This window comes from Bipolaris zeicola (genome assembly GCF_000523435.1).
Source record: "Bipolaris zeicola 26-R-13 unplaced genomic scaffold scaffold_281, whole genome shotgun sequence".
Classification (NCBI taxonomy): domain Eukaryota; kingdom Fungi; phylum Ascomycota; class Dothideomycetes; order Pleosporales; family Pleosporaceae; genus Bipolaris; species Bipolaris zeicola.
Genome location: NW_006912330.1, coordinates 1 through 27,588, shown reverse-complemented (window position 1 = coordinate 27,588; position 27,588 = coordinate 1). Strand labels below are relative to the sequence as shown.

At 51.7% G+C, this 27,588-nt stretch overlaps 11 protein-coding genes across 11 annotated transcripts; 5 read left to right on the top strand and 6 right to left on the bottom strand.

Annotated features, from left to right (window-relative positions):
- Positions 1-1,691: 1,691 nt before the first annotated feature.
- On the bottom strand, positions 1,692-2,718 carry COCCADRAFT_109305 (uncharacterized protein; the record flags this gene model as incomplete). The annotated part of the gene is made up of 2 exons (XM_007719122.1): positions 1,692-2,487; positions 2,540-2,718. 2 exons carry the CDS (start codon positions 2,716-2,718, stop codon positions 1,692-1,694), a joined length of 975 nt encoding a protein of 324 aa, XP_007717312.1.
- A 1,383-nt stretch (positions 2,719-4,101) lies between these two features.
- COCCADRAFT_109301 (uncharacterized protein) lies at positions 4,102-6,279 on the top strand (the record flags this gene model as incomplete). Its single annotated transcript, XM_007719121.1, has 7 exons — positions 4,102-4,135; positions 4,192-4,220; positions 4,276-4,335; positions 4,394-4,536; positions 4,590-4,736; positions 4,786-5,247; positions 5,295-6,279. 7 exons carry the CDS (start codon positions 4,102-4,104, stop codon positions 6,277-6,279), a joined length of 1,860 nt encoding a protein of 619 aa, XP_007717311.1.
- Positions 6,280-6,959: 680 nt separating this feature from the next.
- Positions 6,960-7,115, top strand: COCCADRAFT_109304 (uncharacterized protein; the record flags this gene model as incomplete). The annotated part of the gene is made up of 1 exon (XM_007719120.1): positions 6,960-7,115. The coding sequence occupies one exon, from the start codon at positions 6,960-6,962 to the stop codon at positions 7,113-7,115; it is 156 nt and encodes a 51-aa protein (XP_007717310.1).
- A 36-nt stretch (positions 7,116-7,151) lies between these two features.
- COCCADRAFT_9239 (uncharacterized protein) lies at positions 7,152-10,267 on the bottom strand (the record flags this gene model as incomplete). The annotated part of the gene is made up of 4 exons (XM_007719119.1): positions 7,152-7,325; positions 7,387-9,980; positions 10,035-10,185; positions 10,244-10,267. The coding sequence occupies 4 exons, from the start codon at positions 10,265-10,267 to the stop codon at positions 7,152-7,154; spliced, it is 2,943 nt and encodes a 980-aa protein (XP_007717309.1).
- A 518-nt stretch (positions 10,268-10,785) lies between these two features.
- On the bottom strand, positions 10,786-12,017 carry COCCADRAFT_109282 (uncharacterized protein; the record flags this gene model as incomplete). Its single annotated transcript, XM_007719118.1, has 2 exons — positions 10,786-11,613; positions 11,664-12,017. The coding sequence occupies 2 exons, from the start codon at positions 12,015-12,017 to the stop codon at positions 10,786-10,788; spliced, it is 1,182 nt and encodes a 393-aa protein (XP_007717308.1).
- Positions 12,018-12,564: 547 nt separating this feature from the next.
- COCCADRAFT_9237 (uncharacterized protein) lies at positions 12,565-13,861 on the bottom strand (the record flags this gene model as incomplete). The annotated part of the gene is made up of 3 exons (XM_007719117.1): positions 12,565-13,372; positions 13,459-13,699; positions 13,831-13,861. The coding sequence occupies 3 exons, from the start codon at positions 13,859-13,861 to the stop codon at positions 12,565-12,567; spliced, it is 1,080 nt and encodes a 359-aa protein (XP_007717307.1).
- A 1,240-nt stretch (positions 13,862-15,101) lies between these two features.
- COCCADRAFT_109290 (uncharacterized protein) lies at positions 15,102-16,886 on the bottom strand (the record flags this gene model as incomplete). Its single annotated transcript, XM_007719116.1, has 5 exons — positions 15,102-15,314; positions 15,370-15,468; positions 15,517-15,666; positions 15,717-16,765; positions 16,838-16,886. The coding sequence occupies 5 exons, from the start codon at positions 16,884-16,886 to the stop codon at positions 15,102-15,104; spliced, it is 1,560 nt and encodes a 519-aa protein (XP_007717306.1).
- A 902-nt stretch (positions 16,887-17,788) lies between these two features.
- COCCADRAFT_9235 (uncharacterized protein) lies at positions 17,789-18,583 on the top strand (the record flags this gene model as incomplete). Its single annotated transcript, XM_007719115.1, has 1 exon — positions 17,789-18,583. One exon carries the CDS (start codon positions 17,789-17,791, stop codon positions 18,581-18,583), a length of 795 nt encoding a protein of 264 aa, XP_007717305.1.
- A 374-nt stretch (positions 18,584-18,957) lies between these two features.
- COCCADRAFT_109280 (uncharacterized protein) lies at positions 18,958-20,888 on the bottom strand (the record flags this gene model as incomplete). Its single annotated transcript, XM_007719114.1, has 6 exons — positions 18,958-19,151; positions 19,211-19,614; positions 19,668-19,801; positions 19,854-20,188; positions 20,237-20,428; positions 20,486-20,888. The coding sequence occupies 6 exons, from the start codon at positions 20,886-20,888 to the stop codon at positions 18,958-18,960; spliced, it is 1,662 nt and encodes a 553-aa protein (XP_007717304.1).
- A 1,982-nt stretch (positions 20,889-22,870) lies between these two features.
- Positions 22,871-24,306, top strand: COCCADRAFT_109303 (uncharacterized protein; the record flags this gene model as incomplete). The annotated part of the gene is made up of 6 exons (XM_007719113.1): positions 22,871-23,020; positions 23,082-23,140; positions 23,195-23,240; positions 23,291-23,445; positions 23,500-23,611; positions 23,671-24,306. 6 exons carry the CDS (start codon positions 22,871-22,873, stop codon positions 24,304-24,306), a joined length of 1,158 nt encoding a protein of 385 aa, XP_007717303.1.
- A 1,472-nt stretch (positions 24,307-25,778) lies between these two features.
- COCCADRAFT_41087 (uncharacterized protein) lies at positions 25,779-27,314 on the top strand (the record flags this gene model as incomplete). The annotated part of the gene is made up of 6 exons (XM_007719112.1): positions 25,779-25,931; positions 25,998-26,056; positions 26,112-26,157; positions 26,216-26,373; positions 26,427-26,538; positions 26,616-27,314. The coding sequence occupies 6 exons, from the start codon at positions 25,779-25,781 to the stop codon at positions 27,312-27,314; spliced, it is 1,227 nt and encodes a 408-aa protein (XP_007717302.1).
- Between the last annotated feature and the right edge of the window lie 274 nt (positions 27,315-27,588).

The following is a 27,588-nucleotide window of genomic DNA, read 5'->3' as shown; positions in this document are numbered from 1 at the left end:
CAAGCCGTCGATCAACGCCTTATGAACGCGCTAACTAACAAGAAAAGTCGTAGTAGCCTTGGCTAGACGAAAAAGGTCTCCACGATGAGTCCAGGGCGAGGCAAGGTGTACGGTTCCTCATTGAGGAATCCGACGAGCGGGCCCAGGCGTAGATGTGCGAGCGTAGCCGGGGGCCTGAAAGGGTGGGGGGGGGGATAGTGTAAGTACCTGTATATGAAAAGCACTCTATTTTGTTTTTAGAGAGTCAGAAAAACATATTCTTCGAGTACCTTTTTATCGTCTTTTGAACAAAGGGGAAATGGAAGATCGACTGAGTACCGTTTGTTTACAACCCCCATTCTAGCAAGAAGAGGGCAGTCAGTCGAGTCCGAGCTGTTATTTGAGTAGTTTTTGTTTTCCTGGTCCTTAACGAATACAAATGAAGGTGCCAGAATTTGAGGACTGAAAAGAGTAGCAGTATCCGGTCGTCCCGAGGCTTTGAGGCGGGCTTGCCCGAATATCGAATCGCTGATGAGTAATTTCGATGGCCGGTAACAAATGAGCATGATATCGCGAGAGGAGTTAGTACGATTCTTGACCCAACTCGTTTCTATGGAGATTTTAGATGGCTCGTCTTTTGCGTAAATGCGAATTGCAATATCGGGGTCTCGAGGATATATAGGATACTTTCTCAACGGAAAGAATGATAGCTCGTGTAACTGGGGCGTAGAAACATTAATGTGTGCGTGATGATGATGTAAAGATTGACTGTATTGCCCTAACTTTTGGTAAATCTTCCGGTAGGCTTAGTATCACTGTATGTATGCTGGAGGTGAGTTGTATTTTGTGAAGATAGTGCTATTTTTAGTTGGGATGGTTATACAGAGATATAGCAAGTTTCATCTGTTTGCAGTATATTTGTTGACTTGGAAATTAGTATGCGGCTGGTTAATGTTGATAGAAGATTGATGTTTCGTAGTGTGTGGTATCCCGTCTTCATTCCGGTTCAACTTGTGACCACCAAACTGAGAAATAAAATTATAAGTAAATTATTACAGTGACTGCCGGCACGGTAAAACTCATACACGTACTCCCTGTTTCTCTTCATTTTTTCATGTCCATAAATTCCGATAAGTGTCAGCGGATCATGTGGTGCCGTTATTCGCATAGCTAGGTTAATGCACTGGTGGTCAACTGGCGGTCTGGATGTAGTGTGACGGTAAGATGATTATACCTGAGATGTGATTTCAATTATTAAGTCAGCCAGCTGATAGTGTTGTTACGTCAGTAGCTTCTGAGAAGATGCCCGTGTGCTTGAGATATTTGCTTTAATTAGGCTGCCAAGTGTGGCGGGGATACAGCTGTACATTTGATGCTCATCATAAACTAGTTACTAGTCTTTTGTGATTGTTTTTTTTTACACAACATCCGATTCTGAAAGCATTTTTCTCTCTCTGGAACTACCAGACTGCAGCTGTATATTTTAGACACAAGAGTGAGCAATACAAGATTTTATGCATGTCTCAATTTAAGATGAAGAATGCACATGGTTGACGGATTGCGTATTGGTATAGGAACAACGCTGAAAGGAAGCAAAAAGATCCGAGTAAGCGGACTCTGTGTAATCCGGCCAAGTCAAATTCTAAGCAACGAAAAAATGTAATGACCTGCACCAATAGTTCCCAGATAATCAACCGTGCTTACGAGCAACTTTATGCCGTACTTTCCCAAAGAGCCTTCATCCTGGTGCTTCCGGCAATCAAACCACAAGCACCCATAATGCCTAGGTTCCAGCCAGGAATACCACCGCTGGCACTGCTAAAGTGCAGTGCCATGGGGAACCAAGCGCTGGCAATGACGAAGTCGGTCCACCACCTCTTGTCAAACTTCTTGTCCTCCTCATCCTGATACTCTGCGATTGCCTTGCCCTCGGCGACCATTTGCTGGCGGGTGAGCCTCCTGCGGCCTTCAATCTGCCACTCGCGCATCAGACGGAGGAAGTCGCACGAGACACCGCCGAGCCAGCAGCGGTAGGCGTACAGGTACAGACGCGCAGTCTTGGGGTCGCCGCGGTTGAGTACCGAGATGACGCGGGGAGAGACGACGCCCGAGTCGGCGAGAAGAGAAATGTTTTCGAGCAGTTGGTAAACAAAGTAGCTCATAGCCTGGAGCGTAGCAATTCTATGCAAGACGACGTCTGTGCCTGGCTTGGGGCCCGAGGCGAGGGAGCGCAACCATGCGTAGAGAGGTAGGGTGCCCGTCAGACGGAGGGTTGTGCGCGTTTTTGAGATGAGGACGGCGAGGGCGGCAACGGGCGGGACGGTGCCATTGTCGACGAGGGTAGTGGCGGGTATCTTTCTGTCATCGCATGCTGGGCGAATGAGGGAGAGCAGCCTCGTAGCAAAGGCGGAGACGGCGGGAGATTTTGTCTGGGCGTAGGCGAGGATGTAGAGGGTGTAGTTGAATGTGGAGAGGAATGCGGAGAGGCCGCCTGGGGAAGCTAGCAGTCTGCCGTCGTTAGCTCATGATGCGCATGTTACGGTACCGACCAGTGACTTACTTGTTCAACCTCAGGATAGTCTCGTCGGCCTTTTTCACACCCGCAAGTAAGCCCATCTTGCTAATGCTGCTTGGGCGGGCGGGCGGCGCTGCCTCTGCGATCTTGTCGACGGCTTCCTTGGCCTCTGGCGCTTCGGTTGCGTCGGGCGCGTCGACTGGTTTCTTTTCCTCGTCAGACATGGCGGCAATGGTTGGTATATATTTTGTGGTAGGTTGGAGGGTCAGGGAATGTGGGCAGGATCAGGTAAAAGAGAGAGAGAGAGCTGCTTATGCTTCTCCGCAGTCTTGTCGTGGCTGCTACTCATGGCGGCGCTACCTCCGTGGGCCGAGGTCTGACGCTTTCGGCTTCTTGGGGAATTAGACTAATAACACGCTGGCTGTGTTTGCGCCTCTGCAATGCCACCGGGAGTAGTTTTAATTGAACACCCGTGTGTATAATTTATGGCTGCCACCAAGCAAATCGCGAGGTACTTGATCAGAATAGGCAGACGCTGGGTACATATGCACCAAAGTATGATGCAGGTATGTATGTACTGTGTACCTGCCAAGCCACAGTGACTAGGGAGGTGTTAGCCCAACGTTCTAACTGTTTCAGGCAATCATCTCATTCCCATGCTTCCCCATCAAGGTCCTTGTATGCGATTGATGGTCTCTGTCTATACAGTTAGTTGTCTATGTGAGGCTGGGGTATCCACCGGTCGTCTTGCCTTCATGCCCACCAACAATCAAAATGAGGCCCTCTATTGATATTTCTACAGGTCAGAGTCAATGGCGGCAACCAAATCAACAGAGTTCTCAGAAATCCCTGATACGAATTGGGATGAATGCTTCAAGTGTCTAGCCAATTCTGGCCAATTTGCATCAACAGACACTGACAATGTCAAATCTCGGTCTTTGACAGGAAAAGGGGCAACATCCGTCGAGTGGTAACTGTGCTCGAACCATATTAGCTACTAATTTGGCTTGCGGTGTACCAGACAAGACAAGGCTTAGTTCATTCACCCTGGCTGCACACTGGTGAATAGGACTTTGTTTTGCACACTCGAGTGCATGCAAACTCTTGGTCGAAGCCCACGCAGCAACCTGAAGACTCGGCTGCTGCTATGTGCATATTCGAACAGGCCAGACCGGAGCCCATTGAGAAGAAAGATACTCAGGGTAGACTTGCAACTGTATCCACGCCCGACACACGACATCAGACGGGCAGACGAAACCGCCCGGGTAGGACAGAGGGTATTCGAGGGTGCGGCTGGCTGGGGATCATGCTGCGAACATGCAGTTTGGCAGCGGGCGAAGCGACCGTTGGCTGCATGGGGGGCTGCAGCGCGGTGGAGGTGGACAGGTAGAGCGACCAGGGATGATGAGGGTCCACCTGCCAAGACGCTGACGACGGGCGACTGCGTTCCAGGGCGAAACACGCGCTCGCCAGCCCATTCACTGCACTGCCCTGCATCCTCCCTCTCCCCTCTCAAACAAAGCGCCTCTTCTGCTCACTCAACCACCCCGAGGCCTGAGAGTCCCTCATTCTTACCACCTCTACCTCCCCGGCCCTAACATCTCGCAATGGCAGGCCGATTCGTGCGCGCCTCAAAGTACCGTCAGTGTTGATGCCCAGCCCCAGCTCAGCTTGTTATGCTAACAACAGCTATGCAGGCCATGTCTTTGGCAAGGGCACCAAGAAGGTACATTAGCTATAACCTCCAGAATCCATGTCTATCCCTGCTGACCCGTCAACAGGAACAATGCTACGATAACCTGCGCATCACAAAGAATGCCTGGGACACCAACCTGATCAAGGTCAGCCCACACTCCATGCCCACGCGACCACGACGACACGCCTTCTGACGCCCTCTAGGCAAACCCCGAATACATCTCAGTCAACTGGGAGGCCAGCGGCGGCGGCGCCTTTGCCGTCATCCCCATCAACGAGCGCGGCAGAGCTCCCGACCAACTGCCTCTCTTCCGCGGACACACAGCCGCTGTCCTCGACACTGACTGGTACGCCCGTATCCGAGACAAGGAGTGTCGTACACACCACTAACTGCCCACAGGTCTCCCTTCAATGACTCGCTCATCTCCTCAGCCTCGGACGACGGCAAGGTCTTCATCTGGAAGGTGCCCGAGGGCTTCACACTGCACACTGACGCTGAGGAGCCCGCCGATGTTGCTCCTGTTGCCAGGCTGAGCGGTCACATGAGGTGCGACTGAGCGCTTCCGTTCAAAGCCATGCCCTAACCCCCTGTTTAGGAAAGTTGGCCACGTCCTCTTCAACACCGCGGCCGAGAACGTCCTCGCCAGTGCGTCTGGTGACTTTACCGTCAAGCTCTGGGATGTCGAGGCTGGCGCGCCCCAGCTCTCGCTCAGGCACAACGACATTGTCCAGTCGCTTTCCTGGAGCGCCGACGGATCGCTCCTCGTCACCACCAGCCGAGACAAGAAGTTGCGCGTGTGGGATGTGCGTCAGGAAAGGCCTGCACAGGAGGTTCCCGGACATCCTGGCGCCAAGAACAGCCGCGCTGTATGGATGGGCGAGACGGACCGCATTGCAACCACTGGTTTCTCCAAGATGAGCGACCGTCAACTTGGTCTCTGGGACCCACGCAACCCCAGTGAGCCTATTGGCGGCTTCCAGATTCTTGACTCCATTTCTGGTGTCTGCATGCCTTTCTGGGACGACGGCACCCAGTGTTTGTATCTTGCTGGCAAGGGGTATGTGTATTTCGTCTGTTCTTTGAGTTTTCCACTGACCATGACAGTGACGGCAACATTCGGTACTACGAATACGAAAACGACAAGTTTGAGTACCTCTCAGAGTACAAGTCTGGCGAGCCCCAGCGTGGTATTGCCTTCCTCCCCAAGCGCGGTATCAACCTGCACGAGAACGAAGTCCTTCGCTGCTTCAAGACGGTCAACGATTCCTACATCGAGCCCGTATCCTTCATCGTGCCCCGCCGATCGGAAATGTTCCAGAGCGATATCTACCCACCCACCAATGGCCTCAAGCCTGGTGTCTCTGCCAAGGAGTGGTTCGGCGGCAAGACAGCAATGCCCCCTAAGATTTCGCTCGAGAGTGTTTACGAGGGTGATGCGCCCAAGGAAGTGCAGAGCGACTACAAGCCTTCCAGGCCAACAACTGCCGAATCCGCGCCTGTCAAGACGGAGCAACCCAAGGCTGCGCCCGAGCCCACACATGCGCCGCTAGCTTCCCGCGGGCCCCCACCTTCAATGAAGGACAACAAGGATTCTATGGCCTCAGCTGCTTCCAAGTACGCAGACAAGGATAACGCTTCCGACGATGAGAGCGCGTCCAGCTTCGAGGAAATTCCCAAGCCTGCAGACCGCCGCAACTTCACTGCTGCACGTCAAGAAGAAAAGACCAGGGGCCCTGTCATGACCAAGGAACCCGAGCCGGCAAGACCATCTTCCAGCCAAACTGCTACCCCCACTCAGTCCAAGTCCGCGACCACGGCTAGCCCCTCTACCGCACCTGCAGCTGCATCCACTTCTGCCGCAGCTAGCTCCGGTGGCCCTGCATCCGCTCTCCGTGACGCACTAGGCGACATCAAGTCTCAACTCGAGCAGCAAAACAGGGTCATGTCGGACCAATCCGACCAGATTGCCATCCTGCTGCGAGAAGTCGCCCAGCTCAAGGCAAAGGTTACCAACTCTGAGCCTTCTGATCGCGAAAAGGACGAGCGTATCAGGCAGCTCGAGCTTGAACTTGAGGAAGCTCGATCTTGATTTCCAAGATGCGAAATCTTAGACGATTAGCCTCAACGATACTAGTAGTTGTTTTGCCGTGAAAGATGTCATTGTTTGGATAGACGCTGTTGAAGGGGCGCGCGTACCGCCGAGGCATCTTTCTGATTAGGGAGTGGAGGGGGGAGAGAGCAAGCATGGACAGGGCAAAAGCAGGAGTTTGTATGATGATCAAGCGAGACTGCCCTTGTGTATGCGTACTTGATTTGTTCGTTTTTGGTCCGTCTGTCGAAACCGGGCTTTTGCTAGCAAGGTGTCTGGGTTAGCGCCATGGTCATGATTGAGTTATATATATACACTTCATCTCTTTTGATTCATACCTTTTTTGTCTACATTTTGGTTGAGAAGTGACATGGCTTGAATAGAACCCAGGGTATCCAGCAACTTGCAAAACAGAACACATCAAATACAAACAAATCAAAAACAAGCGTCATTCTACTCTGCAAACTCGCCCATGAGCTGCCACTACTTATGTACATCGCAAGTAGTGTCCAGCCGCAAGAATCTTTATAAAAAAAACTGAAGATGAAAAAAAAGAAATACCGAGGAAACAAAAAAACCCCCACAAACGACCTGAGCACTTCAAAAGTCGCTCCGCGCTTTACTTGGCCAATTTGACAAGCTAGTAAGTAGACAACCAACCAGACAAAGCCAAGAAACACATGGGAAAATATGTGTATAAAACCCCCCCGCCTTTCCACACGTGTCCCCATTCAGTCCCAAAAACCCAATCCAACCCAAAAAGGAGGCGGGTAAACAAAAGTCACACCAGTCTCTCCATTACTCCAGCCCATTGTTCACACACCGAAAAAACATAAAAAACGAAAAAGGACAAATTCATCAAGACCTCACTCTCACGAAGAAGTCTTGGTCTGCTTCTTCGCAGTACCGATATGCGTATTATGCACCTTTGTCGCAAACTTGAGACTGGTAATCGTCTCTTGCAAGTGCGCCTGGAGCGGGCTAACCATGACGAACATGAGAGTCTTGGAGTTGCCGCCCAGCGAGTATTGGAGGAGATAGGTAAGCTGACATAGTTCGTTAGTACACAAATATACAATGCAAACAATGTTTTCTCCCCACACATACCTTTGAGTTTCTGTACGGAATGTGACCGCCTTCTTTTGCCGACCCGAGAGCGTTGATTACATCGCCAAGACAGCTCAGACTCTTGTTGATGTTCTGTGTTTCTTTCAGGCGCGCGCCTTCGACCTTGGAGTGCTCGAGTCGCTCGGATCCCGCAAGGTCAACCAGGTTGAGTGTTCCCTCGCTCCGTTCACCTGTGATATCGTTGGTGCCAACGAGCCTTAGAATGAAGACTGAGTGACTTCGACTTGATCGCATGTTGGCTTTTGTAGCAGCCACAGTTCTGTTCTTGCTAGCCGTTTCGAGAATCTCCTCGACACGGCCAGGGCCATCCAGCATTACACTCACGGCGTTGTCCAGGTTAGTCTGCTTCTTTACAGGGTCGTGTCGGACTTCGACCTTTTTCTTATCCAGGTCTTCTGACCGACCAAGCAAGTCGTTGTACGTTTCGTTGTAGACCTCGATGAACGAACCCTCCATTGTGTATCGCCAGCCTTTTTCTTGCAGTCGCTGCGCTTCATCCCAAATCTGGGCTGTGGCACGCGGAATCATACCGTCAGCTGATGACATGGTATGTGTCTTTCCAGAGCCGGTCTGACCGTAACAGAAGATGCACACGTTGTAGCCATCGAGAGCGCTCTGTACAAGCTGGCTAATCTCCTCGAAAACCTCTCCGTTCTGGGACGTCGGACCGAACACACGATCAAACGAGTACGAGTATGAGGCAGTAATATCCTTGCCAGTCGCGCTCTGTTTGCTTGGACCGGTAATGGCAACTTCCTTGCTGTCGGTATCATTGTCAGGGAAGGCAATCTGCGCCGGGTCCCTCTCGGTAGCGTGGGCTGGCCGTACACGGCACATGACTCGGATGTTGCCTTTAAGCTCTTGGACTTGGTTGAATAGCTTTCGGCGCAATGTCTCTTCTTGTCGGAGTTTGTCGTGTGCTCTTTCCGCCGCCTCAATGGCATCTTGCATTCTCTTGTGAAGGTCGTTGAAGGCGGACGACTGTGCCTGGCTGTCAGATTCGAGAAAGTTAATCTTCTCTTTCATAGCCTTGTTCGCTGCCTCCAGTGTAAGGTTGAGGGACGTTGCTTCTGTTAGTTGGTTCTGGAGGCCAATCTTGAGGGTTCTTTCGCGATCGAGTTCTGACTTGACATTGGTGAGCTCGCCTTGCAGGAGTTGTGCTTCACGTTGCTTGACATCTGCATCTAGAGCGGCAGCTCGGAGTTTGGAAGCATACTCTTCCTCAATCTTTTGGGCCTCTTGTGCGCGCCTGCTCCGCTCCGCTTCAGAGTCCGAGTCGAGCTTCTTGCGCAGCACCTGGATCTCTTCCTCATGCTCTTTCAATAACTTGTCGATCCGTGCCTCGAATTCCACACGTGTCTTTCTTTCTACCTCATCTCGTTCCCGTTCCAACCGGTCTGTGTCTTTTCGGTGTCGCGATTCCAAGTCTTCAACTTCGTTGCGCAGCCTCCGTCGTACGTCATCAACTTCATATGTGTGTTTCTGCTGGGCCATTTCCAGTTCCATCTTGACTGATTTGAGACTAGTACGACTATCGTTGAGTTCCGTCTCGAGCCCCTTGTTCACAATCTCCAGGCGTGCGCGGATAGTTTCGAGCTCGGTAACTCGGCCTTGGAGCTGCTGAATTGATTCCTTGTAGTCAGTAGCTTGTCGCACATCCATCTCCATCTTCTCCTTGAAGGAGCGAAAGTCGCGTTCCATGGCCTCCATACGCTCATTGTAGAAATCTGGACAACGATCGTTAGTAAAACGGTTTAGAAATGGTGCTGACTGTAATCGCCTCGGCGTGATTGACATGGGCCAGTAGGGTGATTGATCTATCTGTTGCTGCTGCTCACGCCACCGCACAGGTGTCTGCACCGGCTGAGGAAGTTGTGACAAAGGAAGTTTTGGCTTAAGAAAGGAGCTTGTTCCGTTGTCAGAAGCCATTCCGCGTCCGGTCCGACTTTCATGCCTCTCTGCCTTGGATGCGACTAGATTGAGCGCTCCAAGTCCAGTGCAGATGACATCATAGTCGGTCACGACGGGCTCTTCAATGACTGGAGTGATGGGGCGAAAGGTGGAAGGAGAAGAAACTGTTGGGGACTCTGGCACACGAACAGGCTGTACTTGGAAATCACTTGAGGGAGTTGTGCGCTGCTTAGAGACTGAAAACATCCCTCTAGATACTGTGACATGGGCGAATGGGACTGAAGAGATAAGAAATGGTTGCACACCTTTGCGCTCTGCTTGTTCACTGTCGTCGTCATCTGGTCGATTCATCATTGACGTTGCAGGGCGGGATCCCTGGTGGTAGGACTTGCTCCTAGTGTGTGTACTTTGGCCATAGGCCGATTTCGGCCTCGTGGTTGGGGCGGGTCTGGGAACAGCGCCGACACTGCTTGCGTAGGCAGATACAGATGTGTTCTTGACTGTCGATTTGGTCATTGTGCGCGAGGTCGAGGCGGCCATGCTGCGAGCGACAGCGGACTTGACGCCATTGGCGATCTTGGAGGGCGCGGGTAGCCTTCGCGAGGCGGGTTCGGGGGCTTGCTCAGTCAGTGTCCTCCGTTGCTTGAAGGCCGGCTCGGGCACTGTCGTGGTCAGTAAACAGTGTGCCTCTGGGGGTGTGGCGAGGGGTAGAGTACAGCCAGAGGGCTTGTGCTTTGCGGTAGGGATGGGCATTGCGCTGCGCACGTTGGTAGTGGACTCGTGCAATTCACCGAGGGCGCGAGTGGGTGAGGATGGGATGTGGGAGAATGTCGATGGCGGCTTGATTCCTGAACGTTTGGTGCTACCCTTAGAATGCGTTAGATTAGACATGAACGGGCCAGGGGATGGCTCTAGGGATACCCACAGCGTTCTCGTTGGCGGACTCCATGGTGTGATGCGTGGCAAAAGTCTAACGAAAGAAGGATATCAACAAAGCATGCTCCGTCGCGGTCAACAGCACTGGCGCGTCCAGAGGCGGCTGCGGTGATGCTGCGGGAGTTGTGATATCCAGTGTTTGGGTTGCGCTCGGACGGTAAACATAGAAGGCGCGACCCACCCTCCCCGTAACCACACGCTAGACCATACTCGGCTTTAGCACCGGTACTCTCTGTCAACCTGTACAACCAGCGAGCCTGCATGACGTTCGGCAGGGCAACCAGCCTCATTCATCCATTCATCCGTTCGCTCATTCATTGGGTATCCCCACCGTATACTATGTACGCTATCAAATATCTCGCCCAACGCCAACGCGCCGTGCCAATGCCAATGTCCATGATATGCCTACCATCTATGTATTTGCGTGCGGAAGAACAATCCGTCTAAGTGAACACACTTGCATGACCACAGAAACCCAGAGTCGTCTACGCTGCCGCCTCGGAGTATGCTATACCTGCTTCACAAACGCTTTCACAACGTTAGTTCTCCGGATTCTAGAGAGACATGTAACAAGTAAGACTTACTGGCATCAATCTGCACAACTTGTGGTAGCGCAAGTCGGACCTTGTTCCTGTACAAGGCTGGCTGCGCCCGTTGCAGAGGGTTTCCTTCGAAATAAACCGTTTCCAGTTCCTCCTTATCTCTCAGCTCCCGCTCGATCTCACCAAAGTCGCTCAGTTTGCAGTTGCTCGCCCAAAACTCGGTAAGGTGCTTGAGACCCTTGAGTCCTCCGAGATGTTCGATGGGATTCGCGCTGATGTCAATGACACTGAGATTGACGTTGTTCTCTAGCCCCGATAATTCTGTAAGAAGATTGTGCGAGATATGCAATTCTTCCAAGTTGACGAGCTTCTCCAACCCCGTAATGGACCGCAGCCGGTTCGACTGTATGCTCAAAATCTTGAGGTTCGTAAGCGTATCCAAGCCCTTGATTTCGGTGATCTTGTTCTTTCCCAACCACAACTCTTCCAGCCCAGTCAGTGTCTCCAGACCCTGAATCTCCCGTACTCTGTTTGCGCCCAGCTCAATCTGTCGCAGATTGGTGAGGCCTTCCAAGTTCTCTATGGTGCCAATCTTGTTCTGCACAAAATATAGATCCTTGAGCTTTGTCATGTGGTTTAGTCGCTTGATGTGCTTGATCTTATTGAAGGACAGGTCGAGCGACGTGAGTTCAGTAAAGGCATCGAGGCCCTTGATGTGCGCAATAAGATTGTCATAGAGGTCGACTTCTGTAAGGCTCGTTGCGAGTTCTTCTGGTATCGCAATACTTTCTATTCGGTTTTGGCGAAGGCAGAGACGCTGCGATGTTAGACCGTCTTGTTTGTATCCCTATCCCAAGAGCGACATACCTTCATCTGCTTGAACCTCTCTAGTCGCAATGACGACATATCCGAAATCTTGCAGTGCACTAGCTCGATCTCTTCTTCATCGTCCGGCACATCGTCCAACAGGTCTTCATCTGCAGCCAGCTGTTCTGGCGGGGGTCCTTCATCATCTGATACCTCTGGATCACTCAATATTTGCGCGTGTGGATCTCTTGGCTCGTCGGTGAGCGTCATCTTGTCTACTCGTAGCTTCCCATCCCAGCCGTTGCTATCTCGTGGTTTCTGCTCATCCGCGTCCTGATCACGCGTCTCCTTCGCGTCGGTCGTGGTTGCGGGGTCGCTTTCGGCATGCGGGGCAGAGTTTGGCTCAGCCATCATACACTGGACGTGGAGAGGAAGGTAGGGCGACGGTAGTTGTATGGTGCGAGTCGAGTGTTAGCAAAAAAAGGCTGAGATTTTGGGCAACAAAGGTATGTTCTAGAAGGCGGTGTTCCTAGTGTGGAGTTGAGTAAGTATGCAAGCAATGTACTCACCTTGTGGGTGGCTAGGCTACTAGCTAAGCTCTGCCTAAGCAAGGGTCCAGCACGATGACGAATGCCATCGTTTCACCGGACAGTTAGCACTCAGATTTGTCTGACTACGTACCGGCTGTGAATCTCAAAGCAAGCATCGCCCCACCTCTTGTCTGATACCTATCCCAATCGCCGTCACGACTTCAAAATTTAAGACAGTCCTTGGCGTTCTGGTGAAGCTTCAACAGCGTAAGCATCGCCGAAGAATATAATACTTAAATACTAACATATTGATGATATTAGAACTAAATGATGTGCAAGTATAACGCTACCAAGCTCGATCTAATCCACATATCACCATACATCGGATATTCAAAATAAATTACCCGTTCACCAGATTGCGACTGGTCTCTTCATCTCCTTCGGCTACCCCACACCTTCAGAAACTCAATCTTCTTTTCAACACTTAGACCCACCCTCTTTACTCTACCCAAGCGCGCAAGATCCTCGGCAACCCGCTCGAGCACCTTTTGTTCTTCAGGACTGACTTCATGGCCGTCATCGGCACCGCCAGCATCAACATCCATACCGTCTCCAGCCCCGCCGTTTGTTCCAATGAATCCATCTTTGAAATCGGGTTGTTCGAAAATGTTTGCGTCATAGCCACTAGTCGTTGCCTTGTTCTTGTGCAAATCTGATGTCGCTTTTGCCGGAGAATCTTGATTTGAGGTATTGTACACACGCGAAGCAATACGGACACGCATTTGATGCGATGGCTTGCTGAGAAGACGCCAGAACCAAGAGAAATAACCACCAGGGACAGGGGTGGTCACATCCTGCGGTGTGTACCTGAGGTTGACAGGGTAGATTTTGGTCTTACCATCGGCGCTTAGCAGACTAGGGCACAACGGTAGAATGCCCCTTCCGTTTGTTGTAGTAGTTTCTGGGAAGACGCATATGATCCTGTCGGGGTTTTCGCTAATGAGTTGTTTGAGCGTGACGAGCTTGGACGGATCTTGTGGAGTCAAGGAAGGTGGCGAGAAGGCGAGCAAGATGGCGCGGAAAAGAGTTATGCGCTCGACCTTGCAAAGGTGCGGATAGGACTTTGTGAAGATTGGCTGGAAGATGCCCGCAAGGTAGAGCGGGTCGAGAGGCGAAGTAAAGGATGAAGCGACAATGGTGCCAGCCTTAGGCAGATGGTTTTTGGCTGAGTTTAGTTGTCTGCAACGTTTTTTTTTAGCTAGCATGCCCTCAAAACTATGAGACCTTCTGGTAAACTTCAATTCTTTGCACGCAAGTGAACGTACCCTCTCTTGACCCCATCAACCTGCAAGTCCACCCACCACACTCCCGGAATTCCTAGCATCAACCACAGTACCACATATTTGAGCCTTCTGCCCACCGGTATGAACTCAAGGCCAAAGAAGTACAAAAGCGAGAAGGCAATGACGAAAGGTGTGCGGACACAGAAGAGGAAGAGGTATATCGGACGCCAGAGGATGCCGACCGGCGGGGGTGGTACGGGGAGGAAAGGCGCAATTGCAGTGCCTGTGCTGAACTGTAAGCAAGTACATTCGGAATCAAAGTCTGCGATCAGAGCGGGAAGCGCTACTTGAAGGGGAATTAGGTAGTGGTAGTGGTAGTGGTGACGGTCGACTGCATGGATTCTGTAGACGCACCTTTATCGCGAAATTGGCTGTATTTTTCCATGGCGAGGGGAACGTAACAAGACACAGACAGGAAGGTGAGTGTGGGCGTTGTATCACCAAGCCATGCACCGCAAGACTGTGAGTGGTATATTGGAGAAGAGAGGAGAGACAGGGCACAGGGACGAGGAGGCCAAGCGACGTCGCAGCCACGGTGGAGCAGAGCAGCAAACAAACGAGCCCAAACCTACTCTGTCGTGTTTGGTGACGGACTAAATACCCGAAAAGCCTCCCGCTCCGTTCCTCCTGAGTGTGGCGACAAAGCTGCTGCTGCGATGTTGTCGTGGGGCTAGGTGTAGGTACATTCGACTAGTAGCTGTAGCATCGTGTGTCACTTTTGGCGGGACGCGTGATGAGTGGCTGTGCACACGCTCCAACGGCGGCGGGCAGCATGTGAATGCCAAGCCTAGGGTTCCATCCAGCATCCAACGTCATTGCATGTGCAAGCCCCAGCGATCAGGTATGCCCTGGCTCTCACATGGTTCACGATATGCATGACGCAACGCCGCGGCAGCCAATCTGTGGGTTGACAAATAGAAGGGGTATTGTTGACTATCTGAACTTCTACGGCCCCTACTGGCATCTGGATGCGTCTGCAGGCACCTTGCGCTTCAGCCTCGCCATACAAAAACAGGAGGAAAAACAAAACTGAGAGTTACGAGGGGCATCAAAGCACGCTCCAGTCGTGGGGATGAATAGACCTTGCCTGTTCCCGCCAGCAATGCAGAACCAAGAAAAGAATAACACAAAACGTACAAAGGAAATGGTACTGATAGTAGATACTACAAGACCTCAGAGAGGCCAGGCGTCGCATATGCTGAAAAAAAGGGGGGTATGTGCCAATATTACTGTGGATTTTCGTGGCTCTTCAAGCCAAAGGGACGCCGTTGTGCGCCGGTCCTCCTGTTTTTTGTGCGCAAAAGTCGAGGTAGTGCGCGCCAGCCTAGTGTCAATGGTTGGAAATGGTGTGGTTGAGGGGCATCGCCCCAGAACATGCGCGTGCGGTGGTGGGAAAAATGGGGCGTGCAATGTGACACTAGCACGGTCTTACACGGCGGCTTGTACAGCCGTCACGCACTGAGCCGCTTTTTATGCACATTAAAAGCTGATTACAAGGTACAGAGTGGAATAGGTAGGGGTATTGCATCCTACGGTTTGCGCCCGAAGTAAAGTGATTATGTCGGCGCGATGAGAAGGGTATGCGCAAAGGGTATCCTCTTTCGTAATGATCGTCTCGAGCATGCTTACAAAGCCACGTCAAGCACCAGACTGACGTCGCTGACCTGCTGGCCAGCGAGATCCTCAAGCACCGGTATCAGGTCGAGGAGTTCGTTGTCGTGTGCGTCAGAGAACCAGCTGCTGATGGGGACGGCGTGTTGCGGATGGAAGATGTAGGAAGTGGGCGAGTTGTCAATAATAATGGTATCCTTGAGGTCGCGGCCAATCTGTGAGAGATCCTGCGCAGGGGCATTAGCGTCTGATTGGAACCTGACTTTATGCTCATATTCTCACCTTTACGTAGTTGCCCTGGTGGTTGTAGCAGCTTTCGCGGAAAAGTCGGTGGTGAACAACGCCGTGAATGTCGAGCTGGTCGAGGAGGGGATCACCATACTACTCTCGTTAGCGGAATTGCCGGAACAAAACAATGCAGCCACGTACTTTGGAAACAGATGCTGTAAAAACCACCACTTCGTACAGTTCGCCCACACGCTTCATGAACTGGTCAACGCCCGGTCGCTTGATGACATAGACATTGTGGTATTGGCCTTCAATTTCCACAGGAATCGTGAAGTCTGCTTGGTGCAGAATCTACATTGAATCAGTAAATAGGAGCAAATACCATGATCTTAATGACATACCTTGAAGCTGCTGTGGACCAAAGTCTCGTCGAGATCAAGAACCAAACACTTTTTACCCTGGAACCTGGGTGCAATGGGTCCCAAAAGGTACTTTTGCTCCTCTGGTGCCTCGCCCGCATCCGCAACCTGCTCCTGCACAGCGACCTGTCTCTCAGCTAGTGGCGGCGGAGGAGGCAAATCGACCTTGGGCTGTTCGGGTTCAGCGTCAGCGTCGGCTGCGTCGGCCTGGTGCGGAACTTCGTGGGACGAAAGCGGCACATCTCGCATTTCAATGTCGCTGTCGATCTGCTTCTGCTCTTCGGTCTGGTCCTCTATTATGCGTTGCTGTTCTGCGGATGGGCGGGGCAAGACTGGCGTGGCGGCCGGCGTGGGGTTGGTGATGCTTATCTGAGGATGACCAGTTTGTAATGTGCCGGGTTGAGGGGGCGAGGTTGCTTCTGTTTGCTGTCTCTGGGATGAGCTTCTCGTCACCAGCTGAGGACTATCCTCGACTGGCGGCTGCTCGGTGGTTCCATCGCCATGACTAGGCTTGTCGCCAAGACTCGAACCCAATGTCTCAGTTCCAGTCTTTTCGTCGAGGGGCTCCTTGGAGTCGGTTTTACTTGACTCGGCGATGGTCGGCTCCTGCTTCTTGACGGGCGTCGACTGCGATGTGCGCCCTGCAGGCACCTTCTGGGCCTGCTTGACATTCTCCGTAGGGGCCGAGTCGCCGGCGAGGCGGGACTCCTTGGGTGCAAAGCAAGGCAGGCACGACAGCAAGCCGCCCTTGCGCGTCTTACTCCTCGTCGATGCAGGGCGGTCGGCCGTAGCGGGCAGCGGGGGCGGCTGCTCGGTCTTCTCTGATGGGGCAGCACGCGGCTGAGAGCGTTTGCTGCTCGCCGTGCTGCCAGCCCGTCGTTTGCCCATGAGGCTTCGCTTGGAGCCGCGTCCTATGCTCTCAGCGTCTGCTGCAGTGGTTGCGCCGCTGAGGCCGATGTTGGGCGTGTGGTTGTCGGTGGACTGGGGACCAGACTGGGGCACGTTGAGCATGGAATTCGGGGCGATGGCAGCTAGGTCAAGGTTAGTTATCGCGTCGGAGGGAGATTGACCGGCGTGAGCCCTGGGCCGGGTCAAGAACGTACCGTTGGCGGCAGATGCGTCAGCAGAGGGCTGCGCGGGTTCGGCGCTCATAGTTTTCAGCGCGTCGACAGCCTCAGGCAGAGAGAGGGCGCGCGGGAGACCAAAGGGGGGTGTAGAGATGGAGAGAGGGAGAAAGACGGACGGGGAGGAGAGGAGGGCGAGAGCGAGAGCGGAGCGAGAGGTGTCTGGAGCGTCGTGTCGTGTGTGGGGGGGGGGAGAGACAGACGTATGTAGCTGAGGGCGGGCTGGGGTGCGCTCTCTCGTTGCAGTCGCTGTCGCTGTGGTCGCTGTCGTGGGCCGCTGCTTCCTCGTGGCAGCAACAGGGGCGGGTCGCGACTGCTCGATCGGCTCGTTAGGGCTCGAGATGGAAGGCGCAGTCACGGTGGTCGCGCAGCTGGGGAAGTCGCTATCTCGTCGAGGGCGTTCGAGGAGGGAAAGGGCGATGGGGAGCTTGGATCCGCTACTTGGGATGAGGCTGGTTCGCTAACACTAACGCGGGCGGAAATGAGGACGCCGTCTTTCACCGTCATCAGCGCCAAAGCTCCACAGCAACCGCCAATTCACTCCCACGACCTCGCTCGCCTGTCAACCTGCTGCCCTCTGGTGCCACCCCTCGGCTGGCTGCAGTTTGTCGCCCTGTTTGCTTTTCCCATTGCGCTCATGGCTGCACCGCCCAGCTCATGCTCCAACTCCCGAGCAGCCAACCACGCCCAGGGCCGCTCGTCCTGGCGGGCCCACTGCTCGCGGCCTTTGCCTCCTCCATTCGCCCCTAGCCTGCAATTGCTCTAGTCGAGTCCATGGCCAGACCCAAATTCAATTCTTCTCCACGCTGCCCACCTCAGAGAGCGAGGCCGTTCATCAACCATGCACCCAATCACGCTCTCCGCCGCTTCATGCACCCAGCGCTTCGCACGGGAAATGACTGCCAAGGGCCATTATGCCTACATGCTGCGATGAGCCAGGGGCGTGGCAGTGGCTGGGCAATGGACATGGGTCAGTACATTAGCCAGAGTGGTGGTGACAGTTCAGCACGCAGCTTCGTCGCTGTCATCGTCCTCGCTGTCCTCGACTTGTCCTCCAACTCCCTTAAATTCAGGCCCGCGACAACCATGCTTTGCGCCCTGCATAATTACGACCTGGCCACCCTTGGATGGGACCGACTCTTGGGCCACGCGACCGTTCGTGCAGCCACAAGCTCGCAGCTCGACTCACGGCTAGCCGCCATGCACGGAGAACCATCGGCTCCTTGGCCTATCACAGCCAATGGCCTCCATGACCCCGGTGCACTTCTGCCGCTCGTGTACTGGATCCATATTGAATGCACTGACACTATTCCTCCAGCGGCGCATGAGCATCGTCAACGGACCCTCAACACTTGTCCACTTGCCCGGCCGCTGCTTGCGACCAAGACCCCACAATGTCACTGTCCGCTTGCCTCCTCGTCCTTCACTGCCATTTCGACTGTTCCTCTCACTGCTGTCACATGTCAAAATTCTGACGCGTTCCACTGTGGCGAGTGTGGTGCAGAGCGGGCCGTCGCACGTCGAAGTCATCCCGCGTCGATCTTGCAGCTTGATGCGGCCCCATCCATGTCCGCATCGTCACAAGGCCAACGTCCTGTCTCTGAGGGTGTGCAGTATCCGGCTTCCCCACCGCCCACTCTGCGCAACGGCTTGCAGAGCAAGTCCACGATCAACAGTCAGCCGTTATTGCTATACATGTACCAGTACGCACCGATGCACATCTGATCATAGTCACTCATTACACTGCAGCCCGGCATGAAATGTGCTCTTGAAAATACACGTTGAATAATTTTACAAGCTAATGAAGCGTCCCTATTTGTACATGTGTACATACACATACAGTGGCCTTGGCGGCATCTGATTGTCACAACCGCTCAAGAGTTAAAACCAGAGACTCCTCGGAGCCCGTAGTCGCCTTTGACCGCCTCTTGAGCTTTCGTGCTCCCCGTACCCATCTGCAAAGCAATCACCAGATGCACATGAATTGCTTCAATTGGCAGTAATTCTTGCTCGACCCAACTATTCAATCACATTACTATCCCCGAAGGTGAGCACGTCCGCAAGAAACGATCGGAATATATACGCACTCCCCCGCATATTCAAGCCTTCTCCCGCGGAGTAAACCGTAATTGAAGGGGCGGCAGTGTTACAGTAAACGTATCCAATATCTCATTTTCGAAAGCTTCTCCTGTCTCACCCGGTGCAAACGACACGTCGAAATTCTGCGTAATCATGGAAAGCGAGATGCGCAAGCTCATGTAGGCCAGGGTCTTTCCGGGACAGCTGTACGCACCTTTGGGTATGTTAGCTGACTGACATCTACAACTGTCATCATTGCATTGAGGCACTTACCTAGAGAGAAAGGCATATACGGTGCCTTGTCAGTTGCCATCTCCGCCCTCTTTTCGCCGAACCGCTCGGGAATAAATTCTTCGGCCTGCTGCCACCATCTGGCATCCTTTTGAATAAGCGATATTGGTATGAACACGTTTGTCTTGCCAGGAATATATGTGTTGTCTATCGTAATGCCCTTTACCGGTGTTTCTCGCGCTCCGCCAGTCAATAGTGCAGGACGAAGTCGCAGTGTCTCACTGACAACGTCGTCGATATAGGAAACCGATTTTACTTTTTCATATGACCACTCGTCGTATCCGCTTGGCATTGTCTGGTCAAGGAGTTGTTGAAGCTTTTTCTGCTTCTCGGGATACTTGGCGAGGAAGAAGAGAGCTCCTGCAAGAGTGGTGGCAGTCGTCTCACTACTATTGTGTCAGCTGCTGCTGCCTTCTGTTTTTGACTTGGAATTTCCTACCTCCCTGCAATGATCATCACTCTTGAATCATCCTCGAGTGCGGCTGCGGTTTTGGGCGCCGTAGCGTCCTTTTCCTTGATGGCTTTCAGCAACCAAGATACCACATCTTGCGGATACTTTTCGCTATCCCAACTCTACAACTTGTCAATTCACTAGCTTCGTGCAGTACAGCGATGAGAAACGTACCTCATGTTTTTCCTGGATTTGGCCTGCACAAAAGGAGAAGAAATCAAGATAACCTGCCGCCGCTCCGGGTATTGAACTCAAGATATACAGCAACCACGGTACGGGGCTCATTATCCCTAGCATGGTCATGTGTTTATGTACGCCTTCGATGGCAACATGTTCGACACCATTTTTGAGGTTGTCGAAGTCTTTTCCAAAGCCAACATCGCCCATAACATCGAAACTGAAGTACATTGACCAGGCTGAGGCATCCATGGATGCCTCTCCTTTGTTGGCTAGCTGGCTCTTGAATAAGTCTGCTTTGGCTTTGATACGTGGCTCGTATATGTTCAGTGCTATTCAACGTCAGCACACACCACTATACCTCGAAGACCCGTACAAACCTTTGATAGAGAAGCCACGGTCCCAAGCACGACGGCGAAGACGATGGGCATTGTGGTCGCGTGTCATGTGGATCGAGGCTTTTCGGTGATCACCCCCAGTTTGGTCATACCATGTTGACTTCTGGCACTCCGAACCGGGTCCATACAGGATCGGAACTGCTGAGCTGCGTAGAATGCTAATTTCTCGCGGCCCTAGAGCTCGTATCAGCAATCGCCCATTCCTGAATTTCTGAGTACACAATTACTCACCAGTGCGCACAAAGTCACCATACTGCTCGTGCATCTTCTCCAGATCCTTGTAGTACTGGACGTTCTTTGCCGCGATCCATGCTGCGTGAAACTTTGACACTTTAGCAGCAACTGGCCCAGGGAATTTTCGGCACCGGTGGAACACTAATCGATAGATCGCGATGGTGGTTAGTAATGCAGTGTTGAAGCTTGCGGTGAACAGCAGAGCCTTCAATATCCCGAACACATATATCATGCCAAAAAAGATGGCCACAGAGGCTGCCATGAAGTGGACCATGATAACCTCGAACTCGATGGGAAGAATAGAAAGATGGAAAACGACGCCCAGTAGGGCCGCTGCCAAAGCACCCTGAAACGCATCTATTTGGGCAGCATTGTGTGCAGCATCCTGAATGACTTCCATTGCAGCCACCAGAGCCCTCAAAGGTTGGTTACGCTAACAAGAATGGGGAACGAAGTAATTTTGGAAATGCTCTGAGGATTGATGATTTGGGGCTGCGTTCCTTGATAACTAAAACGAAAGAGCAGCACCATGCGACCTTGAGTACGAGCAGCAGTGCACCCGCATGTAAGACTTACCAATATCTGCCAATGTTCCATATATGCAGGCGCCAAAGGTGGGTCCTTAGACGTAGTTGAAAGACTAGGTTCCTCTTGGTAAAGGTGATACAACTGTCGCACACGCATCCCTGTCAGAGAACAGTCCTGCGGGGTATCTAAGTTTCCTAAAGGACCGACTGAAGCAAGGAACAAGACTCCGGACATGTCGGATAGCCTGAAGCGGCAACACCTAGATTAGCAGTATACTACAGGTAATTATAGGTTTTCTATTTGCTACTCCTTTTTGAAGTAGCTAGGCTATGACCACTAGAAGCACTTGCTTGTATATAACTAACATCTTGAAACAACTTAAATCAGGTACATGTCCCCTCTTGCACCCGCCGGGCTCTTATCGCCATCTATCTCCATAGCATTCGCTAAAGAAACTTAAATGGCCGTTCGCATAATTGCCGAGGAGCATGCGCGTAACCTCTTCCACAGACGCTGGGCGGGAGTAAGTATACACGGCTGTCCCAACCCCGCCGCCGATCTGAGTGGAAGTTGCGAAGGGTAGTAGTAGATCATACCTATCACAGCTCTGTGTTACGACACTACGGTACAGCTTCGGTAGTCGGGGAGGCGGGAATGACGGGGAAGTCACCGATGCATGTGAGTCGATTCATAACTTTCTAGTCATCAATGCCAAGCCCCGTTGTCTACCCAACATGTTTTCTCAATACCGTCTCAAGTAGCCGGACAATAGTATCAAACTCGGCAGTTCGTCCGTGACTTTCTCATCGATCATCATCTTGGTCTAGACAACGTTCATATCGCCCAAATAAACTCAAAAAGACGCAAGATTGTACGAGAATCAAGCGAGCGATGTCACTCGTCGAGAAACCTGTTCGGCCGCCTATTTTTGATTGGCAGCCAGAAATAAAGGTTCCAGCGTGGAGGATTCGATCGTTTGGTGGGCACTGAGGATCCTTACATCTCCATATGGTTGTTTGCGTTCCATCGCTTCAAGTCTGTCCGGATCCGGATCCGAGTCGGCCGCTTTAGGTCTATCAGCAGTTTCAGGGGTTTGACGGCTTGTCAACGGCCTGAGGCGTGTCAGCGACTGGAAGCGTAGCGTTTGCACCCGTCCAAGGATACGTACGCAGTAAGCAAGCCGCAGGTGACATCAAACAATTGCTGCGGGGTTAGCTTTAAAAAGTTCCGATCGATGCTCGGAGATAATAGTTGCCAAAGGCAAACACTGGAACGAGCTCTGACTGGTTCTGCATGAGACATCCCAGTGAGACAGTGGGGGCTTAGAAAGTCTCCCTGTATGATAGCTTTTCCCAGACGATCGTTCCGACGTATGCGTGCACAGTACGTCCGTTACGCCGTAAATCTCTACATCCTAGAACCTGGCAAATGTCAAAAAACGCTGATGCATGTCAACTGTCAAGTTGAACCTCTGTTTTCGGACAGCATACCGAAGATCCTGTTTCGAGTATGCTGCTCAAATACCCCGATATCAGTGCGTAGTACCAATGAGGGCAACGCGTAACGGTCATACGGCTTGGTACGAGAATCTGAGACTGCTGAACGCTTTGATGCGTCTGCATTTCATGGATCTGAGTCCGCGGGTATCGAAGAAGGCAGATCACTGACAAGGAGGTTTCTAAGCCCCCTTCATTCCCCGGGAGCTCGACCGTCATAGCAAAGACTGACTGAACTTAGAGTCTGCAATTAGGCTCTGGTGGATATAAACTTTGTCTGCGAAGTCCATTCTGTGTCTCGATACACGCACTTCGAGTCGTGGACTACTTCTGTTTGAGAGCTCACAATATTGAGACCATGGCACTATCAAACCTCCAACCACTGGCGTATGCCGTTGCTTATATTACATTTGTACTTGGTACTATTTCAATCTTTCTCCGCTTTTACTGTCGACGCTGTGTCCTGCACTTATGGGGATGGGACGATCATTTCACAGTGCTGATTCTTGTACGTGGTCTGCACGGTACTCCTGTGGATATCAAGACACATCTAACAGCAAGAACTACAGGTCTTCAGCATCGGTCAACAACTCATCCTGCACATGTTTCTATATTGGGGATGTGGTTTGTATGATAGTCCCTGCTTTGCTCACTGCATACTAATTGCTGACTGGAGACACAGACACATGACAACACTGACCACGCACCAGCAGCTTCAAATCATCAAAGTACGTGCTTTCAAATGCGATTAGCGGTGGACTTCTCTAATTCAAAATAGTGGCTGTTTATTGAACAAGTCGTTTACTACTCAGTACACTGGGTAATCAAATCGGCTTTCCTCTTATTCTACCTGCGCCTGTCAACCAGGAAGCCCTTTCGCATCGCCATTTACATGGGCGGCGTCATAAACGGTACTATCTTGATCATAAACACGTATTTCCGCCGTTTGCAGACACATAACTCACGTCTCGCTAACACAAAATCCAGGCTCATGGCATGTTTCCAGTGTGTCCCATTCGATGAAATTCTCCACCCAGGCACGCACCCAAATGCCGTCTGTATCAATAGGCTTGCCATGCTTATTGTGCCGTCTGTTCTCGTAAGCCCTCCATTCCCTTTACCGACGCAAACAACGAAGTCTTAATAATAGTCACATAGAACATCCTTGCAGACTTCTATATCCTCATTCTACCCATCTGCACAGTCTGGCACCTCCAAATGTCTATGGCCCGCAAGCTCAGAGTGATTGGCGTTGTGGCCTTTGGCAGCAGTTCCGTCATCATTGCTTGTTTCCGGCTTATACCTCTGTTCGAGCTGTTCCGCTCGCCAGATACATCTTGGGTACTCGGCAAGATGGTCATCATTGCCGCACTCGAGATTCAATGCGCCGTCATCGCAGTCAACCTGCCGAGTCTCAAGCCCCTGTGGACCCGGATGATGGGCGGAAGCTCGTCTGGTTCGGGCCCTGGAGGCGACAGCGATTCCAACAACAAAAAGTACAGACTCTCGTCGCGGGGCCATATTGTTACGTTTGGCTCCGAGGGCAGAGAGCTGCGTGCAGGCAAGTGGGCGAGGAAGAGCCACAGGGGAAGTGTCGCGCGGACGGACCAGGGGCTCACTGTTACCGAGTCTGAAGAGGAACTGTGCCGACAAGGTGGGATTTCACTGCGTATGTCGAACCAGATCTCAGTGGGAGACGCTGGTATTATCAAAATCCAAAAGGACATTCACATCCAGAGCTCAGAAGGGGAACTAGACAAGGTCATGACTGAGAACTACGTCTCAAGGGGTTGAGAGCTGACGGCTTGTTCGAGAAGAGATTAATAAGATCACACCTATGTATGTTTCCTTTGTACTTTGAATGTATTGTAGCGAAAAAAAATGAACAATGACATGCTTTGATAACCTCTGCTTTAGTCGTACTACGATTTGTTCCTCACCCATATTCCGTAACGTGACATGCTATGATAATCTCGATCTGCACGGAACAAACACACGATTCTGCGCTGCTAAACTAAAACACCCTCATCATTCGCCATCGAGTATCTGCATCGCCCGATCACTTGTACCACCGTACGCGTCGTCTAAATATATCCTGGCTCCCTTCCCCCCCGTTTGCCCTCGCCCAAACCAATACCTGTCACACATAACCTGTATCACCCTCAATACATTCCGTTTGACATTGATACCCTTGCTTTCGCCCGACTGTCTCGCAATCTACGCCCGACGTTCATCTTGAATAATCGTCGTGGCCATTGGAGCGATCGGGGCGTAGACAAAAGAATCACGAGCGCTGGAGAAGTTTCGTGACTGAGATCGGGGAACAACGGATGTTTCTCCTTGCTGAATTACTCGTGTGTAATTTTGTTTTTGTTTTTTGCCCTGACGTTGCGAGTTCTGGTGGCCTATTGGGATTGCGAAACGAGATGCAAACACGGGTAGGAAGTTGCTTTTTGCGGGGAGGGATGGGCGAATGGAGTTTGTTTGGTAGCGGTGGTGTTGTTTGCGAACTAGGAGATTCTCTAGCAACTAGAAAGATGAGAAGTATACGAGTAGTTGATTTCTATCTTTCTGTTCGCGGATTCGACGATTTAGCACATCTTGTAGACGCAATCGCAATTCCCTTTTGTCATCTCCTTATTCTACAACCTATCCCGCGCTCTATCTCTACAGTTTCGAAACAGTTCACTCAGACGCAAACCTCACAAGTCCAGTGCTTACACTCACCAAACTTCCCAAGACAACTACATACTCGACGACAATGAAAAACAATCTAAGCCCCCCCCCTTTTTTTTGGGAGGGAGTCTGCGGCATTACAAACAAACCCATCAATCACCTCTCCCGACACATCGGAAACGCAACCAATTTGCTTCTTTTGCCCCCACAACGCCATTGCCGTCTCAAGCCTACGAACGCTTGTTCCAAACCCACCACGGGGGAGGGCGATCGCACAGCAGCCAAACGGCTCCTTACTTACCCATATGCCCCAACACATGAACAATTGCACACGTCAAAAACTCCAAAAGCAATCATGTAGAAGTAGTAGAAGAAGAAGAAGTGACGAAGGGGGGCTTTAATATGTTATCCTACCCAGCAGCCAGTTCAAAAAAGGTTTTTTCTCTTGATTTTACTGCGGGCCAGCCCACCTCTTCCACTCTTTTTTTTTTATAAAAACTTGTCTTCGCATTAGAGATGCGCTTTGTCGGCTGGGTTTGGCATCGACTCGTGGACTCTGCCGCTGCCGCTTCCGCCTTGCGATGATGATGATGGACATGGGTACTAGTATCCAGCCGCTTGCGTACGGGATTGCATATTCGACATTCTTTGTGGGCACATTATCGATTCTGCTACGGTTTTATTGTCGATATATTGTTTTGAGGACGTGGGGGTGGGATGATTATATTGCGGTTGCTATTCTGGTATGTTTTGTCTTTGATTGGAGAAGATGGTTGGGACGGAGAGCTAACGTGAAGGATGGTGATTAGGCTTTTAGTTTTGCACAGCAGGGCGTGCTGCAGATGTTTTTGTATTGGGGGTGTGGACTGTAAGATACTCAGAGGATGAAAGTCATATTGATAAGTTGTGCTAACTAAGAGTAGTCACATGGAAGCCCTAGACACGAACCATCATCTCGAGATCCTTAAGGTGAGAGTGAATGACTACAAGGCAACTTCAAGGGATGTCTTCTGACCAAAAGAATCAGTGGCTATTCGTCGAAGAAGTCCTCTACTACTCTGTTCACTGGGTGATCAAATTAGCTTTTCTCGTATTTTACCTTCGTCTATCCCCTGATAGCGACACCTTTCGACACGCCGTCTATTTCGGAGTAGGATTAAACACCGTTGTATGGATTGCCAGTGTGTAAGTCACACCAACCCTTCTGAGCACCCGCAAAGTCTAACGTCAAATGTCAGCCTTGTAGCATGTTTCCAGTGCATGCCATTTGACGAAATCTTTCATCCAGGCATGCATTCCGATGCACAATGCATCAACAAAATGATTCTTCTCCTCGGCCCTTGCATTTTGGTAAGTCATTCCAGTCTTCATTTCTCTACCTTCTCCTCTTCATCTCTCTCCAACCCACCTAACACCCATCTCTCCAGAACATCCTCGTAGACATCTACATCCTAATCTTGCCCATCTCCACCATCTGGGCCCTGAAAAACATCCGCATGCGCCGCAAAATCGCCGTCCTCTGCGTCATCGGCTTCGGCGGCATCTCCGTCCTCATCGCCTGCAGCCGCATCGTCATCCTCCTCCGCCTATCCTCGCCCTCCCCCTCCCTCGACACCTCCTATATCCTCGGCACCATGATCGTCGTCAGCGCCCTAGAAATACAATCCGCCATCATCGCCGTCAACCTCCCCAGCCTCAAGGCCCTCTGGACAAAATACACCGGAGCCACCCCCCCAGCCCTCGTGCCCACCAGCCGCCAAAATCTCCACAACAAAGCATACAAAATGTCGAGTTTCAGCGGCACGGGTTCGTCTACCCCGTCGTCGCTGGATAGACCTCGCAATACTAAAAAACGCAACTCAGATACCGCGTCCTTCTGGGACGCAGACAACCCGCTCACGACCCTCGCCTCAGAGGAAGAGTCCGTCCTCGGCGACATGATGGCCGTCGTCATGCCCATCCAGTGGGTCCGCAGCGACATCCGCGCTATACGCGTGGGCAGGGGCTACATCGTACGCAGCATGATGAGTATGGAGCGGGTAGAAGATTGCTTCCCCGTCGGCCATTTCCTGAGAAATTACGGGCCGAGGAGGGATGCAGAGAGCGTGGTTGCGTCGCTGGTTTAAATATTTACGTCTATATGAATGGAATGAATTCAAATATTAATATTATACTTATGTTATTAGAAGATTTGATATAGTAGTTAGGAAATTACAGAGTTAAGTCTAAAACTCTCATATATACTAACGTATTCTATCACCGAGCGTGCCACATCACCGAGTGTGCCACTTTTTCTTGGCATCGCGAACTTCACGTACGAAAGGCAATGCCTCAACAACAGAACGCGATACTAATCCAGCAAGAAGGCCGAATTACTCTTGCGCTTCAAGCCTATCGTAC